The sequence below is a fragment of the Podarcis filfolensis genome (genome assembly GCF_964270895.1).
Source record: "Podarcis filfolensis genome assembly, chromosome: 6".
Classification (NCBI taxonomy): Eukaryota; Metazoa; Chordata; class Lepidosauria; order Squamata; family Lacertidae; genus Podarcis; species Podarcis filfolensis.
In genome coordinates this window covers 78,730,724-78,757,905 of record NC_139609.1, presented here as the reverse complement: position 1 = coordinate 78,757,905, position 27,182 = coordinate 78,730,724, and the positions used below count along the sequence as shown (strand labels likewise).

General features: G+C 42.6%; 1 protein-coding gene across 7 annotated transcripts in view; it reads left to right on the top strand.

Annotated features, from left to right (window-relative positions):
* SULF2 (sulfatase 2) overlaps positions 1-26,404 on the top strand; it is a gene marked incomplete at its 3' end in the record, with an annotated part of 267,812 nt that extends 241,408 nt beyond the window's left edge. For all 7 annotated transcript variants that reach the window (XM_083618523.1, XM_083618525.1, XM_083618522.1 and 4 more), the window contains 11 exons: positions 6,221-6,428; positions 14,266-14,509; positions 15,609-15,705; positions 18,264-18,358; positions 19,805-19,864; positions 20,372-20,541; positions 21,309-21,451; positions 22,868-22,991; positions 23,707-23,737; positions 24,197-24,250; positions 25,387-26,404. In XM_083618523.1, coding sequence (XP_083474649.1) covers positions 6,221-6,428; positions 14,266-14,509; positions 15,609-15,705; positions 18,264-18,358; positions 19,805-19,864; positions 20,372-20,541; positions 21,309-21,451; positions 22,868-22,991; positions 23,707-23,737; positions 24,197-24,250; positions 25,387-25,417 — 1,257 coding nt within the window. The remainder of the gene's footprint in view (positions 1-6,220; positions 6,429-14,265; positions 14,510-15,608; positions 15,706-18,263; positions 18,359-19,804; positions 19,865-20,371; positions 20,542-21,308; positions 21,452-22,867; positions 22,992-23,706; positions 23,738-24,196; positions 24,251-25,386) is intronic.
* Between the last annotated feature and the right edge of the window lie 778 nt (positions 26,405-27,182).

Sequence of the window (27,182 nt, the reverse complement as noted above, 5' to 3'; positions counted from 1 at the left end):
AATTCTCCCAGGGCCCTGAATATGGTGGCCGAGATCATCCATACCAAGCGACTACCCCCAGAACGGGTAGGCACAAGCTGAACCCACGGTGGCGGGGAGGGAGAGAATGGGAGAAACAGAAAATAACTGTGGTGCCAGTAAATGGGCAAGCTGTACTTTTTATTTCTGGGGAGGGGACCAGAGCAAAGTCCTCCTTTGGACCCAGTCCATGTGGTGTTCCATGTGTTTAAATTTAGGCTGGCTATGCTGATTAACAAAGCAATGACAAACCTTGATAGCATCTTAAAAAGGAGAGACATCACCTTTCCAACAAAGGTCTGTATAGTTAAAGCTATGGTTTTCCCAGTAGTGATGTATGGAAGTGAGAGCTGGACCATAAAGAAGCCTGATCACCAAAGAATTGATGCTTTTGAATGATGGTGCTGGAGGAGACTCTTGAGAGTCCCATGGACTCCAAGAAGATCAAACCTCTCCATTCTTAAGGAAATCAGCCCTGAGTGCTCACTGGAAGGACAGATCCTGAAGCTGAGGCTCCAATACTTTGGCCACCTCATGAGAAGAGAAGACTCCCTGGAAAAGACCCTGATGTTGGGAAAGATTGATGGCACAAGGAGAAGGGGACGACAGAGGACGAGATGGTTGGATAGTGTTCTTGAAGCTACCAGCATGAGTTTGACCAAACTGCGGAAGGCAGTGGAAGACAGGAGTGCCTGGCGTGCTCTGGTCCATGGGGTCATGAAGAGTCGGACACGACTAAATGACTAAGCAAAAGCATACTGATTAACAGCACAATCCTGTGCATGTATGCTCACGAAAAAGCCCTACTGAGTTCAGTGGGACTTACTTCTGGATAAATGTGTTTAGGATTGTATTCTTTGTTCCTGTGCCTTTTTATTGATGTAACAGTGTTCTAAGATTAAGACTGTGTGTCGAGTTACCGAAACAAGCAAACTGCATCCAGTAATAGAAAAATCCTTCCAGGAAGGTCACAGCTATTTATCCCTGATTGGAGCCCCGAGTAATGAGTTTGAGTTAACATCTGTAATTGCTGCAGTTGCAGGAAAGCTGTGAAGGGCAGCGATGCAAAGCCACTTGGTGTGGAGGCAGGGGATTTGGAAGGAGGTCAAGGCTTCTCAACAGAAATACAAAATCTGGTGTGTGTCTGGCAATGGGGGCTATGCAAATGTTATAGGACCAGGACTCGCTAAGGAAATTAGGTGACGTAATGGCATGCGAGCTTATGGGAAAAGGAGGATTTCTTCCTACGATACTCTGACATTGGTAGTTTATGCAAACTTTATCTAAACATGGACATCCACACTTAAATGGAAGGTATGAATTGCAATATTAAATCACAAAACTAGTATCTTCCTACGCAAGACAGTTTTCAGATATTTGTAGAAATGTTTTGGCAAAATACACATAATATTCTTCAGACATGTAAACCAGGATCGCTTAAGTCAAGCCTAACTGTTCATATTGTCAAAATCGAATTTTGGTCCTCTTTAAGTTCTCTTGACCTTTTGTCATAATATTACGGCCAGTGCCACATTCTTTCCAGAAAGAAAACAAAATTAATACCATATGCCATTGAAGTCTGAAACAGTATTGGTTTTTAAAAGAAGAGTTAAAATAGCATGCAAACTCTGGCTAAATATGTTTGCCTAGTAGCCAGCTGTTGCTTCCTCCCATTTTGGGGCAAATTCTGGCTGCCGTTACTAGAATAAAGACTGACTGCTATTTGGGATTTTAGACCACAAACTTCCATATACTCATCTGTATAAGTCAGTGATGTGAGGGATGACATTAATAACACTTTCTTAGAAATAGTTTTATTGGGGGGTGTTAGCAACAGTTGCAATTTCCTGCAGTTCGCTCGACTCTCTTCAGCTATTAATATTATCATGCTGCATCTGTTGAGTTGCTTAAATGAATGTGTTATTGGAATGAAGTGGAGGAGTTAGAAGCTTACATGCACTTACAGAGGAACATAGTTGCTTACAGCTAATAACAGTGAGGCATTACTACAAAAGGCCAAATTCCCTTTTAATTGCATTTAAATAGACCTTACTTGCATTAAGAATTTAGCAGAGCTGAGCAAAGGAATTGGTTTAATCAGTGGAAGAAACTGACTGACATATCCCAGTGTATTATCTGCAGCCTCCAGGCCTATCCCTTTACCCTTGCCAGGACCTGATTGACTGCTTCCTTCTTAAGTTATGCCCTCCTGACTGCTGAAGGTGTCAGAGTGCGAATATAGGGCCTGTTTGATGTCACCAAAGTAATATACTAGTTTTGTGATTTTCCTCTACTATATAGGAATTCTTCATGCATGACACAGCAGAAATGACTGAGACCTTTGACTTGCATACTTTATAGGGTAATAAAGTAGGAATTTACTGGGGCTCTCACGCAGGTGACAAAACTGACACAGTGTGTAAAATACTTTAAGAAGGGCCATAGCTATTTTGCATGTATTAATTGGCACTTTGGGGAGAGGCATGTGGCACATGTTCAGTACTGCACTGTTCCTATTCAGAAATTGATACCATCACACTAGGAGCCGTTTGAAAAATCTCTATGATTGCAGAAACGATTTAGACTTTCTTCCTTGATTCTGATCGATTTTTCTGGGTTGGTTCATATGGGGGTTCATAAGCTGTTTAAAAGGCTTTATAGGTCAAAACCAGCAATTTGAATTGGTGGCATATTGATTATAATAGGGCATAGGCAGGCAAACTAAGGCCCGGGGGCCGGATCCAGCCCAATCGCCTTCTAAATCCGGCCCGCGAATCAGCGTGTTTTTACATGCGTAGAATGTGTGCTTTTATTTAAAATGCATCTCTGGGTTATTTGTGGGGCATAGGAATTCATTCTTTTTTCTTTCAAAATATAGTCTGCCCCCCCCCCAAGGTCTGAGGGACAGTGGACCGGCCCCCTGCTGAAAAAGTTTGCTGACCCCTGTAATAGGGAGTGCCAGCCTAATACATTTTGCTGTCTGAGGCAACAGCAAAGATGATGTCCCCCGTTTTGTGTACAGAAGCTGACCGGACAGGCTGCTTAATTTTGCCTCAGCACTAGTGATGAGACAACATCCTCACTGCAGCTGAGGCAGATGGCTAGTGTAGGGAGTGTAGGACAGGCCATGTAGGAGGAACAGCTCTGCCTTTCAGTGGAGGGGAATGGCCAGGGAAGTAATGCTACCATCCAACTGTGTCTGCTGCCTGAGGCGTTTGCCTCACTCTGCCTAATGGTAGGGCTGGCTCTGCTCAAAGGGCCTATTCTCCATACCCTTGACTGTCTTTTCTTATTCTCCTTTGAGTCCATTCCAAATGACAGTGGCTTCACTTGTCTTCTTCAAGTATGGTTTGCCCAGACCCAAGGACACAGTGTTCCATATGTGGCTGAACTAGTGCAGAACAAAGTGAAACTTAACTCTTCTTGTGAACTGGAAACTGTGGTTCAGTTAATGCCGCCTAAAAATTGCATTAGTTGCACGAACACTCAGACATTGCTGCAGAAAAGCACTCCAGAAGATCTTTTTTTAAAAAAAGAGAAAAGAAAAGAAAAGCAGAACAAGTTAGTTTTAAATAACTCAGTTTTAAAATGCTTACATTAGTGTAAGTGTAGAGCATTAGGAAGGATTTGCCCTCAGTGGTATAACAAGAACTACCCAAGCAGGTGTTTGAGCCAGTAACACAACCATTTTGCAGCCAGTAGTGACTGGAGGTAACCGGTTTCAGCAAGAACTGGCAGCAGAAAAAATATATTTATTCTTCGCAACTAAAAGGTAGCAGGGGAAAGCTGTTGCCAAAAAATAAAATAAAAAATGTTTTGCTTTAATTAAAGAAATCGTATGCAGTCTCACTTTAGCTCAAAGCTATGACCAGCTGTAAACAGTTGCTTCAAGTAAGAGCTGTGTCCCTGTCTTCGGAAAACAAGAACAAGAAGTTTGGAAAATCCTTCCCAATGGTACAGAGTCATAAATCCAGAAATTTGTAACAGAATAATTGGGATCGAGAGGGTAATATTTTTAGACTACAGCATAACTTGGGACACCAACAGAGACAGCCTTTAATATTTAAAACTGAAATATGTCTGTTTTATTGCATATTTAGTTTATTGAATCCAATCACAAGATCTTTGCGCCTCCCCCCCCAACAAATCATCTTCAGAGGTTAAATAGCAACAGACTTGGATGAAAGAAAAAAGCACAGACATGCTCATTATTGCCCTTCACATCAAGATTTTTCCCTGATTCTACTCAGTAGTTGTACATTTGATGTGTATCACCTACAGACAATCTTTTCTTCAGGAAGCAAGATGGATCTGCAACAAAAAGTTGCAGTTAAGAGAGCGCCTGTGTTTCAGTCAGTTGGTTTTGCCCTCCTTCATCCACCATGATATTCCATTCCCCACACCCACCCAATTTTCTCCCTGCCCCGCCTCCAACACATACACACGAACCAATCAGCATTCCGCATCCACTGATACTTATGTGAATTCTGTTTTTGTATCTGTGCCTTCAGTGCTAGCTCCATGTTGCCTTTGTGAGTGTAAGACTTTACTTCTGTTACTTCTTTGCCCTTGAAGACAGTTCACAGACTGCTACTGATGCAGAATGAAGACACTAGCTTGTTTTAAAGAGATGGACCATCAGGCGCCAGTTTAGAGTGCGAGTTCATAGTGGTTCATTGTAGCTTCTTGGCCACAAACTAAGGAGCTGGTCTTGTCTATAAAAACCTAGATTATATAGAAGCTAGGTACTTTAGAAACAACCTCCATCTCCTTGTCTTATATTTGAAAACAATATTGGCCTTATTTATCTTGTTCGTCTTGTTTAATGTTCAGTAGCAGCATTATCTTAAAAGCTTTTAATATTACAAATAGAATTTGTTGCTCTACTTAAAAACAACACTACCACCACAATTCAATCTGTTTCCATACTTGTTGAACCTGGCTTCATTTCACATCATGCTTTAAATTTATTTCCACTCTGTATTGCCTCCGTCACAATTAGCTGGAATAGTTGTTAACAATCCTTTTGAACTTGTACTGATAATAATCAATTTCAGGCAGAGATACTCATTAAAGTTTGTGATTTCACTGTTCATGTAACTTCTCAGTTGAAAATATTGGATGTTGCAAATTCTGACCATGGAAGTCCCTCTTAAATTCATTAAATCTCATACAGCGTCAATGTTTTAAAGCACCTTAGAAGTCTTAACCACTTCATACCTAAAATTTCAGATTATTTTGCTATGTTTAACATTTCATTTTAACTAAAAAACCCATTGCAGATATTGATGGATTTAAGTATCTTTTAAGCATATCCCAAGTTTTCATAGCAGCTGAAATGGGGAGATTTTCACTTCCCCTTCATATCACCAAGGCATAGGAATATGAGCTATCAACAACTGTCTTGATTGAGGAAGGGGGACTTCAACAAAATAATAATGTCTACTGAAAAGTATTTCCTACCGAGTTCAGTAGACTTTACTCTCAGAAAAGTAGATACAGAGTTTCACACTAAGGCATCAAACCAGAACACGCTTACTAGGAAGTCAGGCCCGTAAATACAGTGGATGTTGCTTTTGAGTAAACATGCATAATATTGCACAAGACAATATTCAGTGTTGCATTTTGATGAGTTGGTTAAACCTGGACATGCAACATTATTTTTAGTCTTTGGAAAATTGATAAAATGTCCTTTTATTTATGTATAAAAGTCTGGAAATGTATACTTCAGGCATAGGCAACCTTCAGCCCTCCAGATGTTTTGGACTACAATGCCCATCATCCCTGACCACTGGTCCTGTTAGCTAGGGATCATGGGAGTTGTAGGCCAAAACATCTGGAGGGCCGAAGGTTGCCTATGCCTGATATACTTGATTCTAACCCAACTAAGCCTCTGGTAAATGAGCCACCGTAGTCACTGGAGGGCCGTGAAAATTTGTGTCCCTGGCTTTTTAGACTCATCTATCCATGTACTATCTGAAAGCCAAGGGGGCGCATTGGTTGCCAAATGTGACACACACACACCCCATAGCTCTTCTACACCACTATCATGTTTCTGTCAAATTAACAACATCTGCTATGGGACAGATAATTGTGATTTGATCTTCTGAGAATACTACCAACCAACTTTGAATGTCCAAAGTACGTAGAAGAACATTTGCCTCTATCATGCCATTTTGGGAACATTTCCCTTCCGTTTCAGAAATGGCAGTGCATGGAAGATGCCAGCGGGAGGCTCAAGCTGCACAAATGCAAAGGGATGGCCAGCCTTACAGCTCCAGGAAGCAGCAAAGGTGTCTCTAACCTCATGCCCAAGTACTACAGCAGGAACAGTGAGGACTGCAACTGCGAGGAGAATGAATACAAGCTGAGCCCCATCGGGCGGCGAAAGAAGCTCTTCTCCAAGAAGAGTAAGTAAACGGTCAAGCTTCTTGTCTCTTTGCATGATGGAGAAAAACCTGACCTGAATAATTAAACTACACACACACACACACACACACACACAGTCGTACCTTGGTTTTCAAACAGCTTAGTTCTCAAACGTTTTGGCTCCCAAATGCCACAAACCCAGAAGTGACTGTTCTGGTTTGCGAACTATTTTTGGAAGCCAAACATCCGATGGGGTTTCTGCAAGTTCTGTGGCTTCCTGCAGCCAATCACAAGCCACACTTTGGTTTCTGAACGTTTTGGAAGTCGAATGGACTTCCAGAATGGATTACGTTCAACACCCAACTGGGTGTGGGTGGGTGTATGCATTCAAATCCCATATTTTTAAATAAAGTGCTTAAGGTAGCTTATGACACATTGAAAAATCAGAAATGACATCTCAACAATAAGAAATATTACAAGTTAAAATGGAAGAATACAAGTGCAATGGAACTTAAACTTAACTGGCCAAGACCCTGCCCAGAAAGGGAAGGTCTTTGCAAAATTGCCGAAGGCCATCAAAACTGGAAGGGGTGGCAAGATGAGCCTCATTGAACAGGGAGTTGCACAACAAAGTGCAGCCACTGAGAAGGCTCCAATGTCTTTACCAGCTGCACCTGTGCTGCCAAGGAGAACCTATTTGGTAGTCAGGCTTGCATGGAAGGAGAAAGTCCTTTAGGTATCCTGGCCCAGAATTGTTCATGCACTTCAAATACCTGTGTGAACCTTGCTCAACTTTTAAAACCATATTTCAAATTTACATGCCTGTTATGTATATACTGTGTGTTTATTTGAAAGGCGTTACTCAAACTTCCCATCAAATTCAAGACACCTTACAGTAACCAAAACACAGTATGAAATTCAAAACAAACTAAAGTTAAAATCCAATAGGAAAGAAAAGTATGATCAGATAAGTATGAAAGAGCGTGGGATAATTTCCAAGCATTTCCCGAGCTTTAAATAAAATTAAAGAAAACCCCGGAGTTAATTAGAAGCCCAACGTTACTTCTGGGCTATGACGAGCACAACTGAGGTCACACCCAAATGCTTGTTGTGCCTGCTTCAAAAGTAGCAGTACAGCAGCTGGCAGGCTGCACAAAAGCTGACTTGGGGATCTACTTTGCAGGCTGCACAGGTCATTCTAGTCCTGTGAGGTCAAGTTCCTTTTGAGCAACAGAATAATAGCCTTCCAAGTGCAGCTGCATATCAAAGAGGTAACCCAAAGCTACATGTGTAGAAATGGTTTATTCCTCTGGTCCTGCTTCCACCAACATGGAGATCATCCTAGCTGTGCCTGACATGGCCCAACTCTCATTCAGGAAGGTCTGTAGCACAGAGCCTGTTCTTTGTGAATGGGCTCACTGCACTATTTAGAATTGTGCATGATCAAGAGCCTTAGAGCAGTTCCCTCTTTCAGATCTCTTCAACTAATGTGCAGAAGGGACATGATGCCAGGGAACTTGTCCCCACTTTCCCCTCTGTGTGCTGATGGGAGAACAAGCAAGCAGAGCTTGGGTGTTACAGCATCATTAATTACGTTGGGTGGACTTGCTTGTTCTCAAAACTGCTTGCTTGTAATATTCTCTTCTTGGGTTGAACTACAGGTGCCGCTGTTGACATTGAACCAGAGTTGCCTCCCAAACAGATTGACTTTCCTTGTCAAAGCCCAGGTGCTTTTTTGACATAGCCTATTCCACAGGCTCTCCTTTTAAACTTGAGTCAGGTTAATATCTATATTTGAAGTGCATAGTCTAATTATAGATTAAAAGAGCCAAAACAGCAGCTCAGAATTATTATTCGTCTGTAAAGTTTCCTTCGCCTCGCTCCACAAATGCAGAGCCTTAATTATTCAGCAGATTAGGCTTTCTCGGTAATGACCTGGCACAAGCTTCAAACAGGGAGTTTAAATTGATTTTCTTCCTTTATATTTGCCTTGCAAGCTGATTAGTAACTGCTAAGCTAATTTTTAGGTGAATAAAATCATTGGTTCTCAGGTGAAATCGCCAGCTACTCCTGCTGCTTGGAATTTGTGGCACTACAGATAATCTTTAAATAATGCTTGAGCTGTAGTTCAATTAACTTGTTCTTGAACGAAGACGCCCTGGAACAGTGAGCACAGTTGCATCGACTCACTAGTGACTTCTGGAGAATCAGGAGGCACTTAATTTGACAAAGTTACGCTCAAAGTGGGGGGCAGACTATACCGAAAAAGTTATCCTTAAGTGTGGCAGAATATCATCACTTATGGTACTTTACACAGATCAAGCATAGGCAAATAATTTATTGGAACCTTTCCAAATCCTCACAACACCCCAGTTAACGGTGTGCTTATCTCAGTTTACAGGTGTCAGAAACCCAAGTGCCTTTCCAAACAATATTTCGTTCATGCAGTAAATGCACAGTAGTTCATTGGTTTGTCGTACAACAAGGAGGGTTGATATTTTCAGCCCCGAAAGCCTCATTCGAGATTGGCCAACTCTTGGAGGGCGACATGTTAACGGCCCGTTGCTGCTCGTTTAGCACACACACATTTGTCAGATATGCACACCACATAGTCATACCTGCAGAAACACAGCAGCAGGACAGCAGAGCACCATGGGACATGTTTTTATCTTATTTTTAATTGGATTGTTTCTGCTACCTGGTTGTGGCTGCTTAAGGAGGGCAGGATAGAAATTTAATAACAAGAATAATAGTGGCCAGATTTTTTTTTTTTAAAAAAAGCAAACTACTGCCAACAGCAAATTGTTGTTGTTGTTGTTGTTGTTTGTTGTTGTGTTTTTTGGGGGGCAGAGGTTTTGTGGGCCACAAACTTTTTCTTGTTCCAGGAATGTTGGGATTTTCATCAGCACCGGGAGAAAGCTTAAACTAGCTTCCGGAGAACAGTCAGCACTGCTGACTATTTGATTGGGTGGTTAATTAATTATTGACTAATGCTTAGTCAAATTAATGTGATTTGGAATAATAACATATGGAAGTAATTTTTCCTCTTTGGAGGGAACTATGATGTTTCAATATTTACTGAGAATAAGTTATGTTGCAGGCATGAGGTATGGCTGACTTATGCTAATATGTTAATTTTTGCGGTGTGTGGAAGAGGTTTTTTAATTTAGTTTAAAAAATAAATTATAATAGTTCTGAAGTGTCCACTGCTTGATCCAACCTAGTCATTCAGTGGTAAGAAATGGGACAGCTCTTCCATTGTTCATCAGAAATTCAAACCTTTCTGCTTTATGCAGAAAGAATGTTGCGGGGGAAATCCTAGGATAAGGAAACTGGGGGATTTATTTCAGTCCCTCTGCTTTTTCCTGAGAGAACCATCATTTACCCATGTTTTGAGATACAAGCAATTGGCTTGGCAGGTGCATTCTAGTAATCAGGTGTGAATGATGAGTACTTAAAGAACAGTTAATAGCAACCTGAATGCTGATCATGCTTGTGCCAGATGCAAAGTTTATCTTTTCCTTATAAAGCATTGCCTCCTTTTCCACTGCAATTATTGTAATTATTCCAGGTGTTGTTGCTGGAATCTCATCACACAACACAGAAACAACAGCTCATCTCCCTGTTTTGCTACTACACTATTGGCTAGTTGTGGGGAACCTTTGGCCCTCCAGGTGTTCCTGGAACATCAACGCCCATCATCCCATGCCACTTGCCATGCTTTCTAGAGCTGATGGATGTTACAGTTCAGCAACATCTGGAGAACCAGAGGTTCCCCACATATGACCAGATGACAGTGTGTGTGTGTAAAAGACAGAGAAAGAAAGAAATACATTGGCTCCTGGATCTAAAAAGGGACCCAAAAGCCAGTTGGATTTACCAACTAACCAGTGTGGTGTAGTGGTTAAGAGCAGTAGTCTCGTAATCTGGTGAACCGGGTTCGCTTCCCTGCTCCTCCACATGCAGCTGCTGGGTGACCTTGGGCTAGTCACACTTCTTTGAAGTCTCTCAGCCCCACTCACCTCATAGAGTGTTGTGGGGGAGGAAGGGAAAGGAGAATGTTAGCCGCTTTGAGACTCCTTAAAGGTAAAGGTAAAGGTACCCCTGACCATTAGGTCCAGTCGTGGCCGACTCTGGGGTTGCGGCGCTCATCTCACTTTATAGACTGAGGGAGCCGGCGTACAGCTTCCGGGTCATGTGGCCAGTATGACTTAAGCCACTTCTGGCGAACCAGAGCAGCGCACGGAAACGCCGTTTACCTTCCCACCGGAGCAGTACCTATTTATCTACTTGCACTTTGACGTGCTTTCGAACTCCTAGGTGGGCAGGAGCTGGGACTGAGCAACGGGAGCTCACCCCGTCGCGGGGATTTGAACTGCCGACCTTCTGATCGCCAAGCCCTAGGTTCTGTGGTTTAGACCACAGCTCCACCCGTGTCCCTTAGGGTAGTGATAAAGCAGGATATCAAATCCAAACTCTTCTTCTAGCTTAGATATAGGCATTCATAGCAGTTTGAAGCTGAAAATGAAGCCATCATTTAAATATATATATATATATTCAAATACCCTCTCCTCCATTCAACTTGTACAAATATTTACACGTGTATCTCCCATTGGTTGTTGGATTTTTTTAAAATAACATTTTGTTCAGTATTGACATATTTGGAAGAAAAGAAAAGTTGGCAGCTCATGCATACAGAGAAGAAGGTCAACAACAAAAGGAAGTTGGTTCTTGCTAAGAAAGCCTCCCTTTGTTTCTTATAACTATTTGGGTGTAGCTCCTTGGGACTTCCTCTATGTATTGAAAAGGAAGGGAGTTCCCACATTTTAGTCAAATGTTCCATAAATTAGAACCTATTTCTTCCCCTTGAGCTATGATTCACCTGGCTGAACCTCAGGTGGAAAGCCTAAGTCCCAGGTGGTGAAAAAGCTCAAGTGAACTCATCAGCTCAGTGTGCTGAAAACAGTGTGAAATGATGATTCAGTGTGAGGAGTAATTAGGACAGGGGTTGAAATAATTGCGATAATAAGTACTTCAGATATAAATTTGTATTTATGTAGCATTTCTCATATACTCCCTTTAGTAGGCCTTGGCATAATCCTTAAAGGTAGGTCAGTATTATTATTATTATTAGTAGTAGTAGTACTAGTATCTCAGTGCTGCTGATAAAGGGAGGGTGACGGAGACTGGGAAAGAGTAGCTTGTGTAAAGCCATCTGGCGAGAGTAAAATTAAACATTACTAAAAATGAGAGGGGCCAACACTGAAAAGGTATGTCAAACTTTTCCCTCCACCTTCGTAATGTCCAATATACTGGGTTACTCCAGCCACTCTGATGTCATTTTGCTTTGCCTTTCCCCATAAAACAGGGGTAGGCAACTTAAGGCCTGGGGGCCAGATGCAGCCCAATCGCCTTCTCAATCTGGTCTGTGGACAGTCCGGGAATCAGCGTGTTTTACATGAGTAGAATGTGTCCTTTTATTTAAAATGCATCTCTAGGTTATTTGTGGGGCACAGGAATTTGTTCATCCCCCCCCCCCAAAAAAAAATATATAGCCCAGCCCAGCACATGGTCTGAGGGACTGTGGACCAGCCCCCTGCTGGAAAAGGTTGCTGACCCCTGCCCTAAAACAATGCCAGCAACAGCTATTGATCAGGAGTGTGACCACAGTAAACTTCATCATACTGACGCAACCCACTGGTTCATCTTCTTTATACTGATTGGCAGCAGCTCTCCAGAATTTCAAACTGGTTTCTCCCAGCCCTGCCTGGAGGTGCCACAGGGACTGAACCTGGTATCTTCTGCATGCAAAGCAGATGGCTCTGCTATTGAACCACACAACTCTTTTGTTAAGAGAGGTGAAAGCAGACACAGCTTGCAAGGGTAAAGGTAAAGGGACCCCTGACCATTAGGTCCAGTCGTGGCCAACTCTGGGGTTGCAGCGCTCATCTCGCTTTATTGGCCAAGGGAGCCAGTGTACAGCTTCCGGGACATGTGGCCAGCATGACTAAGCCACTTTTGGCGAACCAGAGCAGCGCATGGAAACGCCGTTTACCTTCCCACTGGAGTGGTACCTCTTTATCTACTTGCACTTTGACGTGCTTTCGAACTGCTAGGTTGGCAGGAGCAGGGACCGAGCAACGGGAGCTCACCCCATCATGGGGATTCGAACCACCGACCTTCTGATCAGCAAATCCTAGGCTCTGTGGTTTAACCCACAGTGCCACCCAGCAGTATTCAAGCCTGCTAAGTTGATTGGGCTTTCTGTGCCCAGAGGAAAGAGCTTTTGCAGCCCAGACTATGCAGAGCTTCACTTAGGAAGTTTGCTTGTCTGAATGGGAGAGGAAATACAAGCAGCAGAGAAATATTGAATCATGGCCCTGGACCTGGAGCTTAAAGATATGAAGTTTAAAACCTGCTTGACTTTTAGAATGGAGTTGAAATCAAGAGAGACCAGGTAGAGAGGATAAATGAGAAAACCATGTTCTTTAACTCAGGTGTGTCTCTGATTTGTCTCCATGGGGAAAGTTAAGGATTCTGTATCTGAGGAAATTTTAAGGAAAGGCCACCAGCAACTCCCAAAAGGGTTCTTAAAGAGTTGTTATTTGGCATTCTTGGGAAGTTGGCAACGGACATAATTCTCATATCTTCCTTTCGGTATTCTGGGTGTCTACTGCCACCTCGTGGCTGTAAGTAAATTATTAGACAGAAATTCTTTACAGCATTATTGCATGCAGAGAAACGAAGGCATGTTTGCAAATCCTCACCATGATCAACATGGAAACCTATGTCCCCACTGTGGAAGGACGTGTGGATCCAGAATTGGCCTCCACAGTCACTTATGGGCACACTGTTAAGACCATGTTCATGCAAGACAATCTTACTCGGCCATGATGGATTGCCAAAGAAGAAGATGCATAGAAACATTCTGCTTTTAAAAATCCACACACACCCAGTATACTACTGCTTATGCGGCTGCTGCTCTTCCTGCTGCTGATAGTCATGTATATAACACAATTTTACAAAGCTCTTGCCCATCTTTATTTTTGCTTTCTCATGGGAACCTACTTAGGGTTTATTATTCTCAAATTGCAGGTGGGAAATTTAGCAGGCAAGAGGTTTGCTCAGTTCCTCAAGATGATTCCATAGCAAAGGTGGGACTTAACTGATTCCAATACTTTAACTAATGGACTGATACTGGTTGTGTATAAAAATGCAACCTAGAGGTTTGTCTAATCCCACACCAGCAGAAAGATAATCTCAGCCTGGGAGGTCCAACAGGCATCTTGTGGGCATCTAGCCCAGGGTTTCCTAAATTTGGGTCTCCAGCTGTTTTTGGACTAAAATTCCCATCATCCCCGATCACTGGTCCTGTTAGCTAGGGGTGATGGGAGTTGTAGTCCAAAAACAGCTGGAGACCCAAGTTTGAGAAACCCTGCTCTCGCCCACTAAAGCAATTGTCTGGCTTCTATCAACCCTGTCAAATGTTATTGTGGTAGGAGATAGATGAGTTTTACTTGTAAGGAAGACAAAGTTGTTTGCTGGAGTTGTAGGATAAGAGAGATGTTTCCATATTTCCATGTTGATTTTCATGTGATGTCCTGAGCATACTGAATGGCATGTGCCCCATAACCTCAAAGACTTCCACAGCAATGCTGATTTTATTATAAAACCTGACCACATCTGTAGGGGCTGGTCTCTTACCTCTGGAACCAGACCGCAATCTGAAGAATTAGTGTGTTCCCCAGGGTCAGAGAACTTGGCCATTTCTGACTTAACCTCTGAGTCAGTTTTCCAAGCACTTTCCTGCATGTCAAACCCACATATGCTGTATTAAGACAGAGAAAGGCAAGCTCTGTTTTGTCCTCCTTTCCACAGAATACAAGGCAAGCTATATTCGGAGTCGCTCAATTCGTTCGGTGGCTGTTGAGCTTGATGGAGAGGTGTACAACTTGGATTTGGAGGATGGCTACCAGCCCGTCTTACCCAGAAATATCACGGCTAAGAACAAATATGATAAAGATGCTGAAGGAGAAGACGATGATAAGGATGTGGAGGAATACAGTGGAACAGGCAGCATTTCGGAGAATGCAGCCCCTAACTTAATAAAAGTGACACATAGGTAAGTCCTACTGAAGCATAGTTGAAATTACCATTACAGCAGTATATGTGCCACTTTGCAGAGTGGCAAGGCCCCATCTGCACTGTGCATTTAAAGCACTCTTAAACCTGTTTAAACTGTCATGGCTTCTCCTAAAGCATCCTGTGAAGTGTAGTTTGTTAAGAGTGCTGAGATTTGTTTTTAATTATTTTGGGGATTTCACCTGTTTTCTTTTTATTAGTACGCTGCTTGGAATGGAGAACATTTTGATCAAGTTGTTTATACATTTTATTTTATTTTAAAAAGTGAAATGCAAAATACAAGACAGTGGGCAGAATTCGTCTAACCAGGCCCTGAACAAGGTCTTCTGCTTGCACAATGGGGCTTCCCCCCCCAAAAAAAAATAGCTATGGGAGAGTCCCCAGAACAGAATGCAGGAGGAGAGGGGGGATGGTTCCATCTGGCAAGCTGCAGTGTTTGTGCTGATGGAACAAATGAAAGAACAGGGTGTTAAATTCTACCCACTGCTCTAATCCAAGAGAGTTTATGGGCATGTTGAGGACCACATCTGTCCAATTTAACTCTCAAATCAGTTTTCAAGATGATTGGAAAATATAAGCTACTATGTAGTGGAAGCTCTATCACGAGCACTGAAATACTACAATGTATGCACATTAAGGACAACATTGTGAATTCCAAGGGCTAAAAGAATGGCTTGATCGCAGCTCCTGTTTCCAAAGTAGGGGAAGGGATTATAAAATAGATTGCGATGCTTCTTAACACATTTGACAGTGGTCAAATGCTGTATGTCACCTTTGGGGAGCCATTTTGCACCCCTGCTCATGAACTTGATGCTTTCTTCTAGAGTAAGTATGTTGCATAGCTGTCAACCTTCCCTTTTTTTGCGGGAAATTCCCTTATTCCATCACCGCTTCCCGCTGCTATCCCGGACTGTTAGATATCCCGTAGACTGTCCCCGGGACAGGTGAGGCTGCTGACCCCTTATTTTCGAGGCTGCTGATCCCTTATTTTCAAATCTGAAAGTTGACAGCTATGTATGTTGCCTTTTCCAGTCCTTGCTCTGCTGGCCAGTCCAGTGACCTTTTTTTCCTCTTCCCAGATGTTACATCTTAGAGAATGACACCGTTCAGTGTGACACAGATCTGTACAAATCGCTGCAAGCTTGGAAGGACCATAAGCTTCATATAGACCATGAGGTGAGTGGTTTTGACAGCTGCATATATACTGGCACACACGGGAAACTCCACTTGAATTTGCATTCCTAGACACTAGCAACTCTTGATGCCTTAACAAAACTGGGAGGCTGCAGACCCTTAGCCAGACTTTGCATAATATCTCAGGCAGACTCGCCTGACCAGGTTGTAGGTTCCAGCCCCAGAGAATCTGCCTCTTCTAAATTGTGTGCTGTCTGCATTCTTTTTAACAAAGGGTAGCAGTGTGATCAGAGGTATCAAGGGGAAGCAGTAACTGGACAGCTGTCAGCTTTTGAGTGAGTGCCGCTTGGTCAGCTGTAAAATGTTTAGAGGCAATGGATGCTGCTGGTCTCTTGAAATGTTTCGTAGAATGAGACCAGGTGCTAAGCCTCTTCACTGTGTTAATTGATCTGTTTTCTTTTTAAGCAAATGCAGCAAATGAAGATGGATAGTATTGACAGTATATCCCCGCCCACACACACACACTTTCCCATCATCTCCAGGTCAGAGTCTGCAGACAGTTTCGCCTTCAAAGGCAGAGACTGGTAGCTCCTTCCTGCCAAGAGAAATTGTTGCTGCTATACAGAAATTCCTTTGAAATAGTGCTACATTATAGCTTTTCTCACTGTTTTGTGCATGGTGGTTTACCAATTCGTTGAGTGTATTTTTGTAAAAGGGATGCACCTAAGGGTTTCCCCTGGTCCATGGAAGGGCTTTTGATCTCAATCATTGTCGTAGTGATTTCTGAACAGTATTGACCAATATGCCCAGTGTTAGAAAATCAATGACAGCCATTTTGAAAATAGAAGTAATCAGCCATGGAAAATGAAAAGGAAGGTTGTATCGTGCTTAGAAATAGCAGAGACACATTCAATATTATCATGCAAAAATGAGGAAACCCACCTTGTGTTTCTGTTAAAAATGTTTAGAGAGTAACATCCCTATAATGTAATCAGCATAAATGCTACCCCAAGAGGGGGCAGAAAAATGTATGAATACATCCTCTTCTTTCTGATCTCTCCCCTCCTGCAGCCTTTGCATTCAGACTAAAGATTTATTCTAAACCAGTGCTGTGTATTCTGCCTAGCTTTCTAAAATATTTCCTATCCCTGCAGTTTGATGTGATTTAATTGGAGATCCCAGAGTTCAAACAGGGACCTTATGCCCCAAAATGTGTGCTCTGCCATGTCTAGATCCAGTCTGGTTTAGTGGTTAGAGTGTCAGACTAGGGCCTGGGAGACCAGGGTTGTGGTCCTCACTAAACCATGAAGCACACTTGATGACCTTGGCCCAATCACAGTCTCTCAGCCTAACATCTGCCTTACAGGGTTGTTGGGAGAATAAAATGGAGGGGAAGGCAGAACTATGTATGCCACCTTGAGCTCCTTGGAGGAAAGGTGAGATATAAATGTAATAAATAACTGATAAGAACTTGTGTAGCCCCATCACTCTGTAATGAGAGACAAGATACTTCTCTCATTACAACTTCAGACATGGGCATAGCCTTGTGCCTGTGTTCTTATCTTTTTAAAACAAGGCAAAGAAAAACATGACCATCAGCCCTTGTCTTTAAAGAGACTCCCAATCTATTCCAACATTTTCAACAAATTACTGTAAGAGCTAGTGTTAGTTTGTCTACTTAGTGCCTGACATATTGCATCTTTTGAGGATTAGGAAGGTTTCTTGCAAATAATAGAAATGCAGCTCTCCCCTCCGCAGTGCAATGATGCAAGTACGATGATCTTCCTGAGGGAAAGCAATTGCCAATTCAAGCTAATAGCTAGCTAGAAATTGCTCTTATTTCTTCTGCAGTTCCAAATGTCCGTCACTTAACAGACTGAAGGATGCAGCTGTCAAGCTTGGCTTCTGGCTAGAAACATTTGGTACAGCAGCTTAAATCTCTTGGTTTTTCAAAGAGGGGTGAAAGTGCAACAAGAGACTGAGAACCCATCTGCACTATACAATTAAAGCAGTATTGTACCACTTTAAACCAGGCATGTCCAAAGTCCGTTTCGGGGGCATAATCCGGTCCGTGTGTCAGTTAAAAAAAGGTCAACAACATTGGTCGGCCCTCATGCATGTTCACTGCATCAAATCTGGCCCTCTTTGGGAAAAGTTTGGACACCCCTGGCTTTAAACAGTCGTGCTATCCCCCAAAGGATCCTGGGAACTGTAGTTTATTAAGGATGCGGAGAGCTGTTAGGACTCCTCTGCTCTGCTCACAGAGCTACGATCCCCAGTGTTTTCTGGGAAGACAGGTTGAGTGTTAAAACTCTCCAAGAACTATAGCTGTGTGAGAATAGGGGTCTTCTAACAGGTCTCAAACACCCATAACAAACCAAAGCTCCCAGGATTCATTGGGGGAAGCCATGTTTGTTTAAAGTGGTACAATACTGCTTTAAATGTGTAGCTCTTATGGGGCCTTACTGGGGTTGTGTTTATGAAGATGTTAAAAGGGTGCGTGTGTGTGTTATTGACACCAATTGGGTGAGAGGATAGTAGAGCTCTAACCAATGCATCTTACAGCTTTCCCTTGTGTCCTTACTTTCTGCTGTTGCTAGATTGAAACTCTACAAAATAAAATTAAAAACCTAAGGGAGGTGAGAGGTCATTTGAAGAAGAAGCGACCAGAGGAATGTGACTGTAACAAGATAAGGTACTCCTCCACCTATACTGGATTCACAAACCTTAAGAAGTAGTTTCTGGGGTGGGGTTGTTATTATTGGCTTGGGCAAGTTGGCCATACAAACTATGAGGCTGTTGGAAATTCTTAGCAGTGCAAAGAGATGCTTTCTCTTGCCTACCACCTTCTTTGGGATTCCCACAGTAATGTTTTCCCAACCCATATCTTGAGCACCAATAATTCTCTAAGGGAATTACTACATGTTTCATTATTGCCCTGCTTTGGAATATTTAAAGATGTGGGCCTCGTCGTCAAAACCAGCTGATGGTACAGTGGACTTGTGCCTGGACTGTACCACTTCAGCCTACAGCTGGGCAGAATATTCCTGTTCCATAACTAACAGCAACAAAACCCATAAATAAATAAATCCCGACATTTAGAAAACGGGCGTCCCATTGGCACAGCTAGGATAGAGCCCTTCTCTGTTACATTCTCGCTTTTTGTTCATGGGAATTGCTAGGAATGCTTGCCCTGCAGTCCGAAGTAGTAAAACCAAGAAGCAGGTTTCCTTCCTCGTCTACTGTTTCCGAAAACTAGACCTGAAGTAGCTACATGGGTTGTGGGTGGGGAGGACCTCCGCTGCTCTAGTGCTTATGTTATATTTCATTTTTGTTACCGCGTGGAAACAAAAAGTGAGAAACTCTAGAGAGCAAAAAACATGTTGAAAGGGGCCAGAAACTTTTTAGTACTTCACATTATACCCATCTTGTTCTTAACCAACAACAAGTGTATGGAGAAAGTACAAAGCCCTCCCTTTCCATATTGGCTTTTGGTGGGAATAGTGTGCCTTGCTGGTTAGCTTAGTTGGTTAGAGAGTGGTGCTGATGACGCCAAGGTCACAGGTTTGAACCCTGTATGGGTCCATATTCCTGCATTGCAGGGGCTTGGACTACTAGATGATCCACGGGGTCCCTTTCAACTCCATTATTCTGTATTGTGGGGGGTAGGTTCTCTCTCCTCCTCCTCTGTCTCTTGCCTCTACTTCAATTCTGCTTTCCTTTTAGTGAACCTTAATGCCTTTGTTTTATATTTTAATATTGTTTTTGTCACGTTTCATAAGCTGCCTATAGCTTACGGGGAAGTGAAAGTATAAAAAACATAAACGGAGGAGAGATCGTTGTTATGTACTGAAGTTCTCACCCTGGGCCAGCAGGGGGATACTGTAGATAGTTCAGGTCCACATATACAAATAAGGGATTGAAAGTGACGTTCAGTGATTGGATAGTTACAGAAAGTGGTTACTGTTGCGCTGTAGTGGAGCTCTATATAAGCAGGTTGGCTGAACCCTTCAGTTCTGTTCTGTTCTGGCCTGTGAATAAACAAGAGCTGTTGAAGAATCGCTGTGTCGTCTGATATGTTCACCCACAACTTAACAATCGTCTCTTAGATAATTGTACATCTGGGTTTTTTGTCTTGCAGCTTCCATGCTAAGCACAAAGGCAAACTGAGGCACAAAGGTTCTGGTGTCCACCCTTTCAAGTAAGTGCAAGCAGGCATCACTAGCTGAGCAGCAAATGTGAAATGCTCCGAAATTCAGTTCTGCTGCAGTAGTTCCAAACAATAAAATTTAACCAGAAGCATAAGGAAATGATAGGGATTCATCCTCTGCCTCTAGGACTCACGTGCACATCTTGGTCATAGTTAACAATTGGTAAGGGTTGGGGGGCAAGGATTGTGGGAAGTGGGTGTGCTTCACATGCAATGTGGAAACATTTGGGACTGCAGCTATTGGTTGTGCTGTTCCAGCAAAAACAATCCACTTCCTGGATTTCTGGACTGTGCCATTTCAGAGTATAGAGAAAAGTGCACTCTCTTTGAAGGTGCCCTCATCTGCCTTCCTCTTGACTGTACCAGACACAGGAAATGAATGAAGAGCATAGCCATCGTGATCGGTAGTGACTGATGGCCTCATTTTCCATGAATCTGCTGGTATAAGTTATGCAACGAGCTATTAGTTCACCCTGCACCCTTGTCTCTGTGCTGTAGGAAAGCCCTGCAAGAGAAGGACAAGCTGTGGCTCCTCCGAGAGCAGAGGCGGAAGAAGAAGCTGAGGAAGCTGCTCAAGAGGATTAAAAACAACGACACGTGCAGTATGCCCGGCCTGACTTGCTTCACCCATGACAACCAGCACTGGCAGACTGCCCCCTTGTGGACACGTAAGATATTCCCCTGATACTAACTCACAAGGCTGCATGCACTTCACCATGACTGTTGAGTTGCCTGCCAAGGCACAAGAGTGCATTAGCTTATGCACTCTTCTTCCAAAACAAGCAAGCATGCAGTTGCGTCCCCCAAATAGAACTGAATTGCCTCTGAGAAGTGCTGTCTCCTATATCCCTGAGAGACCCATCATCACCCTGTGTCTTTAGTGCAGATTGGAGAGAACGAAACAAACCTGAGGCTGGTTTCCATGATGAGAGGCATTCGTGCTAATAACTTTCTGAACCCCACCCTTTTTGGAGCTGGGAGGCCTGCCCCTTTTATCTCAGAGGTGGTGGTGGGGAACTGGCTGCAGAGACTCAGTTGTGAGGGAGAGGCATCCACAGGGAAGCTCCTTGACATTACAATGCCATCTGCAGCGCTGATGTTTCAGAGATAATATGAGACTGCTAAGCATGGGATCCAGAGTGCTATGCACAGTGTCTTGCATTCCTTTCAACAGAACAAGAGTGGGAAACCACAGATTAGGAATCTGAATGAGACTGCCCCTGCCAACTGTGGTTCATGCCCACCTTGAGTTCTCTGACCTAGCTGGAATGTATCAGTAAATCATATTTCCTCTGCTGCCTTGCTTGAAATGGGCAGGAGAGCCCAGTGTGGTCATGCATTTGTAGGAACTACCTTGATTTATGGGTTATCTCACAACACACAATACTTTACTATAAACTTTCAGCTTTAACTATTGTTACTGTTGTATTTGCAGTGGGTCCATTCTGTGCCTGTACCAGTGCAAACAACAACACATACTGGTGTATGAGGACAATCAACGAGACTCACAACTTCCTGTTCTGTGAATTTGCTACCGGCTTCCTTGAATATTTTGATCTCAACACAGATCCGTACCAGGTATCCTTTTATATTTTTGTAAAGCTAGTAACAAGAGTGGCAGGATTTGCAGGGGGGGGGGAACATTTCTGCAAATTCAGGCTTGTGCAGAGCTCAGAATAGAAGCTGAAACTCATATTTAACTTAGTTTTCTTGACAATTGCCTTAAAAGTAACAGCCATGTTTGTTATGCAGTAGGCTAGGTAAACGCTTGAGGCCATGCATTGGAAAATATATCCACTTTCTATTTGGAGATACATCCCTCCTCTACTCAAGTCCACCCAAGATGCTCTTAAACATAAACAAATAGAACAAATGGATGAATTTTATTGGGAATATAGGTCACATCCCCAGAGTCAGGCTATTGAGCAGGCTTCCTCAACCTCAGCCCTCCAGATGTTTTTGGCCTACAACTCCCATGATCCCTAGCTAGCAGGACCAGTGGTCAGGGATGATGGGAATTGTAGTCTCAAAACATCTGGAGGGCCGAGGTTGAGGAAGCCTGCTATTGAGCCATACAGCTCTGTATTGTCAACATCAGGGAAAGTGAACCTGCGGCTTTCCAGATGGTTGTTGGATACCAACTCTCATTGACCCCAGGCAACATAGTAGAGGATAAAGGGAGTTGTAGTCCAGCAACATCTGGAGGGCCATAGGCTCCCCATCCCTGATCTACACAGACTGGCAATGGCACTCTAGGGTTTTGAACCAGTCTTTCCCAGCCCCTTTAGCATGTGAAGAAGAGAGATGTGCTCTGCTAATGGATCTATGACCCTTCCTCTGTTAAGCAACTGTCTACATTATCAAATACAACTGATATATCTGGTGATGCAGATTCTTTTCCATGAAAGGCCCACAAAACATTTCCATTTGCTGTTGGCCAAAATGCATGCCTGCAATGGTGATGCATAGTTCAGACTTACGGCTGCATTTATTGTGTATGTAAAGATCTTCATTGATGGCCAATAGGTTTTTGCTTGTGAAGGTCTGTCTGTAGAGATACTGTGAAGACTCAAATAAGGTTGTTTCCTTGTGAGGAAGTGTGGGCCAAGTAGTCTGCACTCCAGTGCATGTATCCACTACCATCTTTGCCTTCCCTTCCTTCTCCCAAAAACCAACTGGGCAGAAGGGGGAGGCAGCTGCAGGAGTTTTTACCATCGTTCTCCCTCTATTATAATCCCCCTTTTTACAGTTAATCTGTGGCTGTAGAGTTTTGTAGCCAATACATCAAATTTACTAATTTAACACATAGCATAGTCATTTGCTTGGGAATGCCAATTTGGCCTTGGAGGTTGTGATTGGAGCCTCTACATGTTGTAATATATGGTATCTGGTTGCTAATAATGTACCTCTTGGTGAGCATCCAAAAGATGTTACTACAATGTCCTCTGAATAAATGGTATGACTTTAACAAAAACAAAACTTTTTAATCTGCAGCTAATTAATGCAGTGAACACACTAGACAGAGATGTCCTCAATCAACTGCACGTGCAGCTTATGGAACTAAGAAGCTGCAAAGGGTATAAGCAATGTAACCCAAGGACTCGGAACATGGAACTCGGTGAGGGGTCTCTTATCTTCGCCTTTTTTAGAGTGTTTAAAGTAACTGAGGTGGCACTTTTGCAAAAGACTTGTAGATGAACCATTAACTATATTAAACAGGAAAACTAGATGAGGGTATACTGTAATCAGAAGTTGAACATTACCTTATAGAAGTATTTTCTGATAAACAAAATAATGAGGTGCACAGATCACATGGAAAGGTCTCTACCTTCTGCTAAATTTATTGTCCTGCTTTGATACAATCACTGGGAATCAAGAAGTCATAGTAAGATTTTGAAAACCAGAGACCAGTTTAAGGGGTACATATGCTTTGTTTGTTAACTTTCTAAGTGCATTTGCAACGGAGAACAGCAGCAATCGGGGAAAGTGTTGGGGGCTTAACCCAGTGGCCACACGTGTAAGTTTAATTGTTCCATTAATTTGTTTCTGTTCCAAACAACTTGTCTTAACTGACCAGATGCTGCAATAGCAGGGAGACAATGTAAATTTAAAACAAGGAGCTTGACTTTTAACCTCTCCTCCAAGGGGGTGGAACCAAAATCTTCACTCAGAGTGCAGATCCTTAAATCTCTCTGCTTGGAAACTTTCACAGACAGCAATGTGTTTTCTTTTAATAAGATGCCTTCCCCCTTTTTAAATTGTGCCTTACAATGTTCTTTCCCCCACTCCTGTGATCATTGCTGTATAACCAATAATATTTTCTCCCCCTTTAGGCCTTAAAGATGGAAGTTATGAGCAATACAGGTACTACTAAAAATATAATTATTTTCTCCCCAGTGAGCAATAGGTTATGGGGAGATATGGGCAAGAAGACTTAGGCTGTGGGGTTAGAACTAGGGTACTCTCTCTGGGTGGTTCCAGAAGTTTGGGTCCCTCTAGCTATTTCATTGGTAGATAGGTTTCACTTTATAGCATAATTCTACAGTATAAGAGGGAAGAGGCAACTTGGGTATAATATGTGTTGTCAAGTTGGGTGAGGGAGACAAAAGACTCCGCTACAGAAGATCACTGTCAAGGGGTTTGGGCACAGGCCTAAGCATGCAGCCCCGCTGTACCTACCTTAACTCTTCCTTCCTGTAACAATACTTGTGTAGCATATGAAACATACTAAAACCCTCGCCCCCCCCCCTTCTTCTGTGCTGTAGTGCTGGTGGTTTTCTTGACATGGTTAACTTTTTTCTCTTTTTGCGGCTCGGACATAAGGCAATTTCAACGTCGAAAGTGGCCAGACATGAAGAAACCATCTTCCAAGTCACTGTGAGTTGGGAGCCTTGACATTGCTCTCTCTCTTTTGCATGCAGTCCATATTTGTAGTTTCATCTATTCTTGCTCTGAAATCCTACTCTTCCTAATGAAACGACTGGGAGAGTGATGACTCTAACGTCTTTAACTGCAGCCAATTAAGGTTTAAATGAGTTCGTGTTGTCCTGCTCTGTAGCAAGGTAGGGTTCAGGCTGGAGGCAAGGCTCAGGTGGTGCTATAAGAAGGCAGAACTCTAGTAGTTGCTTCAACAACAAATTGAGACTGAGCCCTGTAAAATGGCAACAGCTGCACCCCAGTTGATAGTCCTATCTGTAGTGCAAGGTGTTTGCTCCAGTAGCCTCCGACTACGACTGCAGAAGTGAGACCAGGGGTGCTCTGTTCAATGCAGTTCTCAGAGGCCTAGGACAGCCCAGACAATGGCTCATCTGCTAGAAGCACTAGGAGCTCATCTTGCATGCCCTTCTGGTTCATTGTAGGGGAATCCAACTCCAGGTTTCTAAAGGGCTAGAGAAGCCTGTCCTCTCCAGATCTGGTGGACTCCCCTTCCCTCCAGGAGTTATTGGAACTGTAGTCCAAAACATTTGGCAGGCGCAGTCTACTTTTAAGGTTGATATTGGATAGAAGTGTAGTACTACAGAGGTAGGCCCTCATTATTATAAGATAGTATTTGTTCCTCTGTCAGCTGCACTTGTAGAATCAACCTTTCTGTGTTGTGCTAAACAAAAGCTGTAGCGCATGTTGAAATATGGTGACTCCAACACTGTTACTTTGAGAAAAATCTTTGGTAGGAAAGACAAGCAGTCCATTACACAATTAGGAGGTCAAAATCATTGAGCAGAGATCACGGCAGTGATTTCAGAATTTTGTACAATGCTTGCAAGAAATGTGAGGTCATTTAAATGACCCACATACAGTGCAATGAAAATAGTGTAGACATAGTTCTCAACACTGAAGATTCATCTAAAAGTCCAACTGCTGTTAAGAAAGGTAGTTAGTGAATGAATGAATGTATCCTTTGCTTCTGTGTTGTGGGTGATGCACAGTGGAAAAGCCTTTGCATGGCTCTGCTGTGAGAACAGATTGCTTTGCTCTTCAGAGAGTGAATTAATTAAATGTGTGTTCTTTTTCAGAGGACAACTTTGGGAAGGCTGGGAAGGCTAATTTCCTGCAACTGCTGGACCTCAATGAGGATATAAACTGGCCAGAACTTGAATCTTTGTACAGACTTAATGAAAGTGTGTATGATTTCAGACTGAAATATAACATTAGCCTGGAGGACTGGATAAACTTTGATGCTAAGGTAGATAGGATGTTTGCACTGTTATGCAATCTAAATAGACACAGTGACCTTCTGGGGAGTACTTTCATCCAACATACGTATCCCTTCTTGAAGCCCACTGGTTTACCTGCTTTTGCTTTGGGTTATACCTCACTTGCTTCACAAGCTATTTTACTTCCACCAATCACTGCAGATACTGTTTCAAGAAATGGCAGCAGAGAAAACAAGGGTGACCCATTGAGAGACTTGGAATCCTAAGGGGCAAAACCACAGACTATTTCAGTGGAAGCCAAATAGCCCCTCTGCAACTTCATCTACAGCTTTAAATGGCATTTGAAAGGACAGACAAATGGAGAAGGATCTCTTCCCCCACCTACAGATTAGGCAAGTCAAAATTAGACACAGTGGAAGACAATTGCTACTGAGGCACGCAGGATATCCTGAATATTACTGAACAGATGCACAGACTCGGCACTAACAGTCTTCAGGTGTTTGTCTACCACAGAAGCCAGTTTAGTTCACAGTTCACACATCTACCTTGGCTCATGAGGAAACTGAAATCTTCACTCAGTGAAACCAGCTTTCCAGCATGGTACTGTAAATATTCAGTGTCCTGTTTCAAAAGAAATCCAAGTTCAGAAGAATTGTTACTAAAGTGTTGGCATGCCCCAATTCCATTTCTGAAAAGTCACTCCATTGCATAATAAAAATTCAGAATTTAGCAATTTTTAAAAGCACTGCAAAATTAAAAGCAGTTTGTGTATGTCTTGAATTTTAACAAAGTTGGATTTGTATTAAGTCTTTGTGGTTATATTGTATGTTCAAAAACCAAAATTACTACTATAAAAGAAAGCACTTGTTTACTTTTATATTTGTTTGTTTTAAGCAATGGCTATTATTTTGTGACCAATAAAAATGCAGGTTTCAAAAAAAACAACAAAAAAACTTATGGGCACAGTTCAGCAGACAAGTAGGCACACTTTACCCAACACAGTGCTGGGTTTTGTGCCTCCTTAGAAAAAAGAAAAGAACATACTATTTGGAAGCAGTTTTAGGAACAGACTATCCAAACTCAAACTTACAAGTTTTCCTACAGCATACATCACCTGTCCAAATTCAGAAGTTGACCTCAATTTTCAACTTACTTGTTTTTCTTCCAATGTACTGCAGCATTTCAATCACAGAGAGAAATTGGAGTTTGAGATATCTAATGTAGGTATGATATAGTATTTGCAATGTAATGAGTCTTTAGGTAGTGTAACTACACTTAGGCAGGAAACACCAGCTGGCCAAATAAAAGATGGGGGGACACCTGGTTTGCCAGTAGTACATGTGAAAAGGAAACGGGTTAGTGGACCACACAAGCTTAACATGAGTCAACAGTGGGATGCAGCAGCAAAAAAAAGCTAATGCTATTCTAGGCTGCATCAACAGAAGTCTAGTGTCCGGATCAAGGGAAGTAATAGTCCCACTCTATTCTGCCTTGATCAGATGTGTCCAGTTCTGGGTGCCACAATTTAAGGAGGATGTTGACAAGCTGGAACATGTGCAGAGGAAGGAAGAAAAGATGATCAAGGGTCTGGAAACAAAGCAGGTGAAATTCCCTATCTCTTGCATGCAGTGGCTGCATTCAGTTGGTTTTTACCT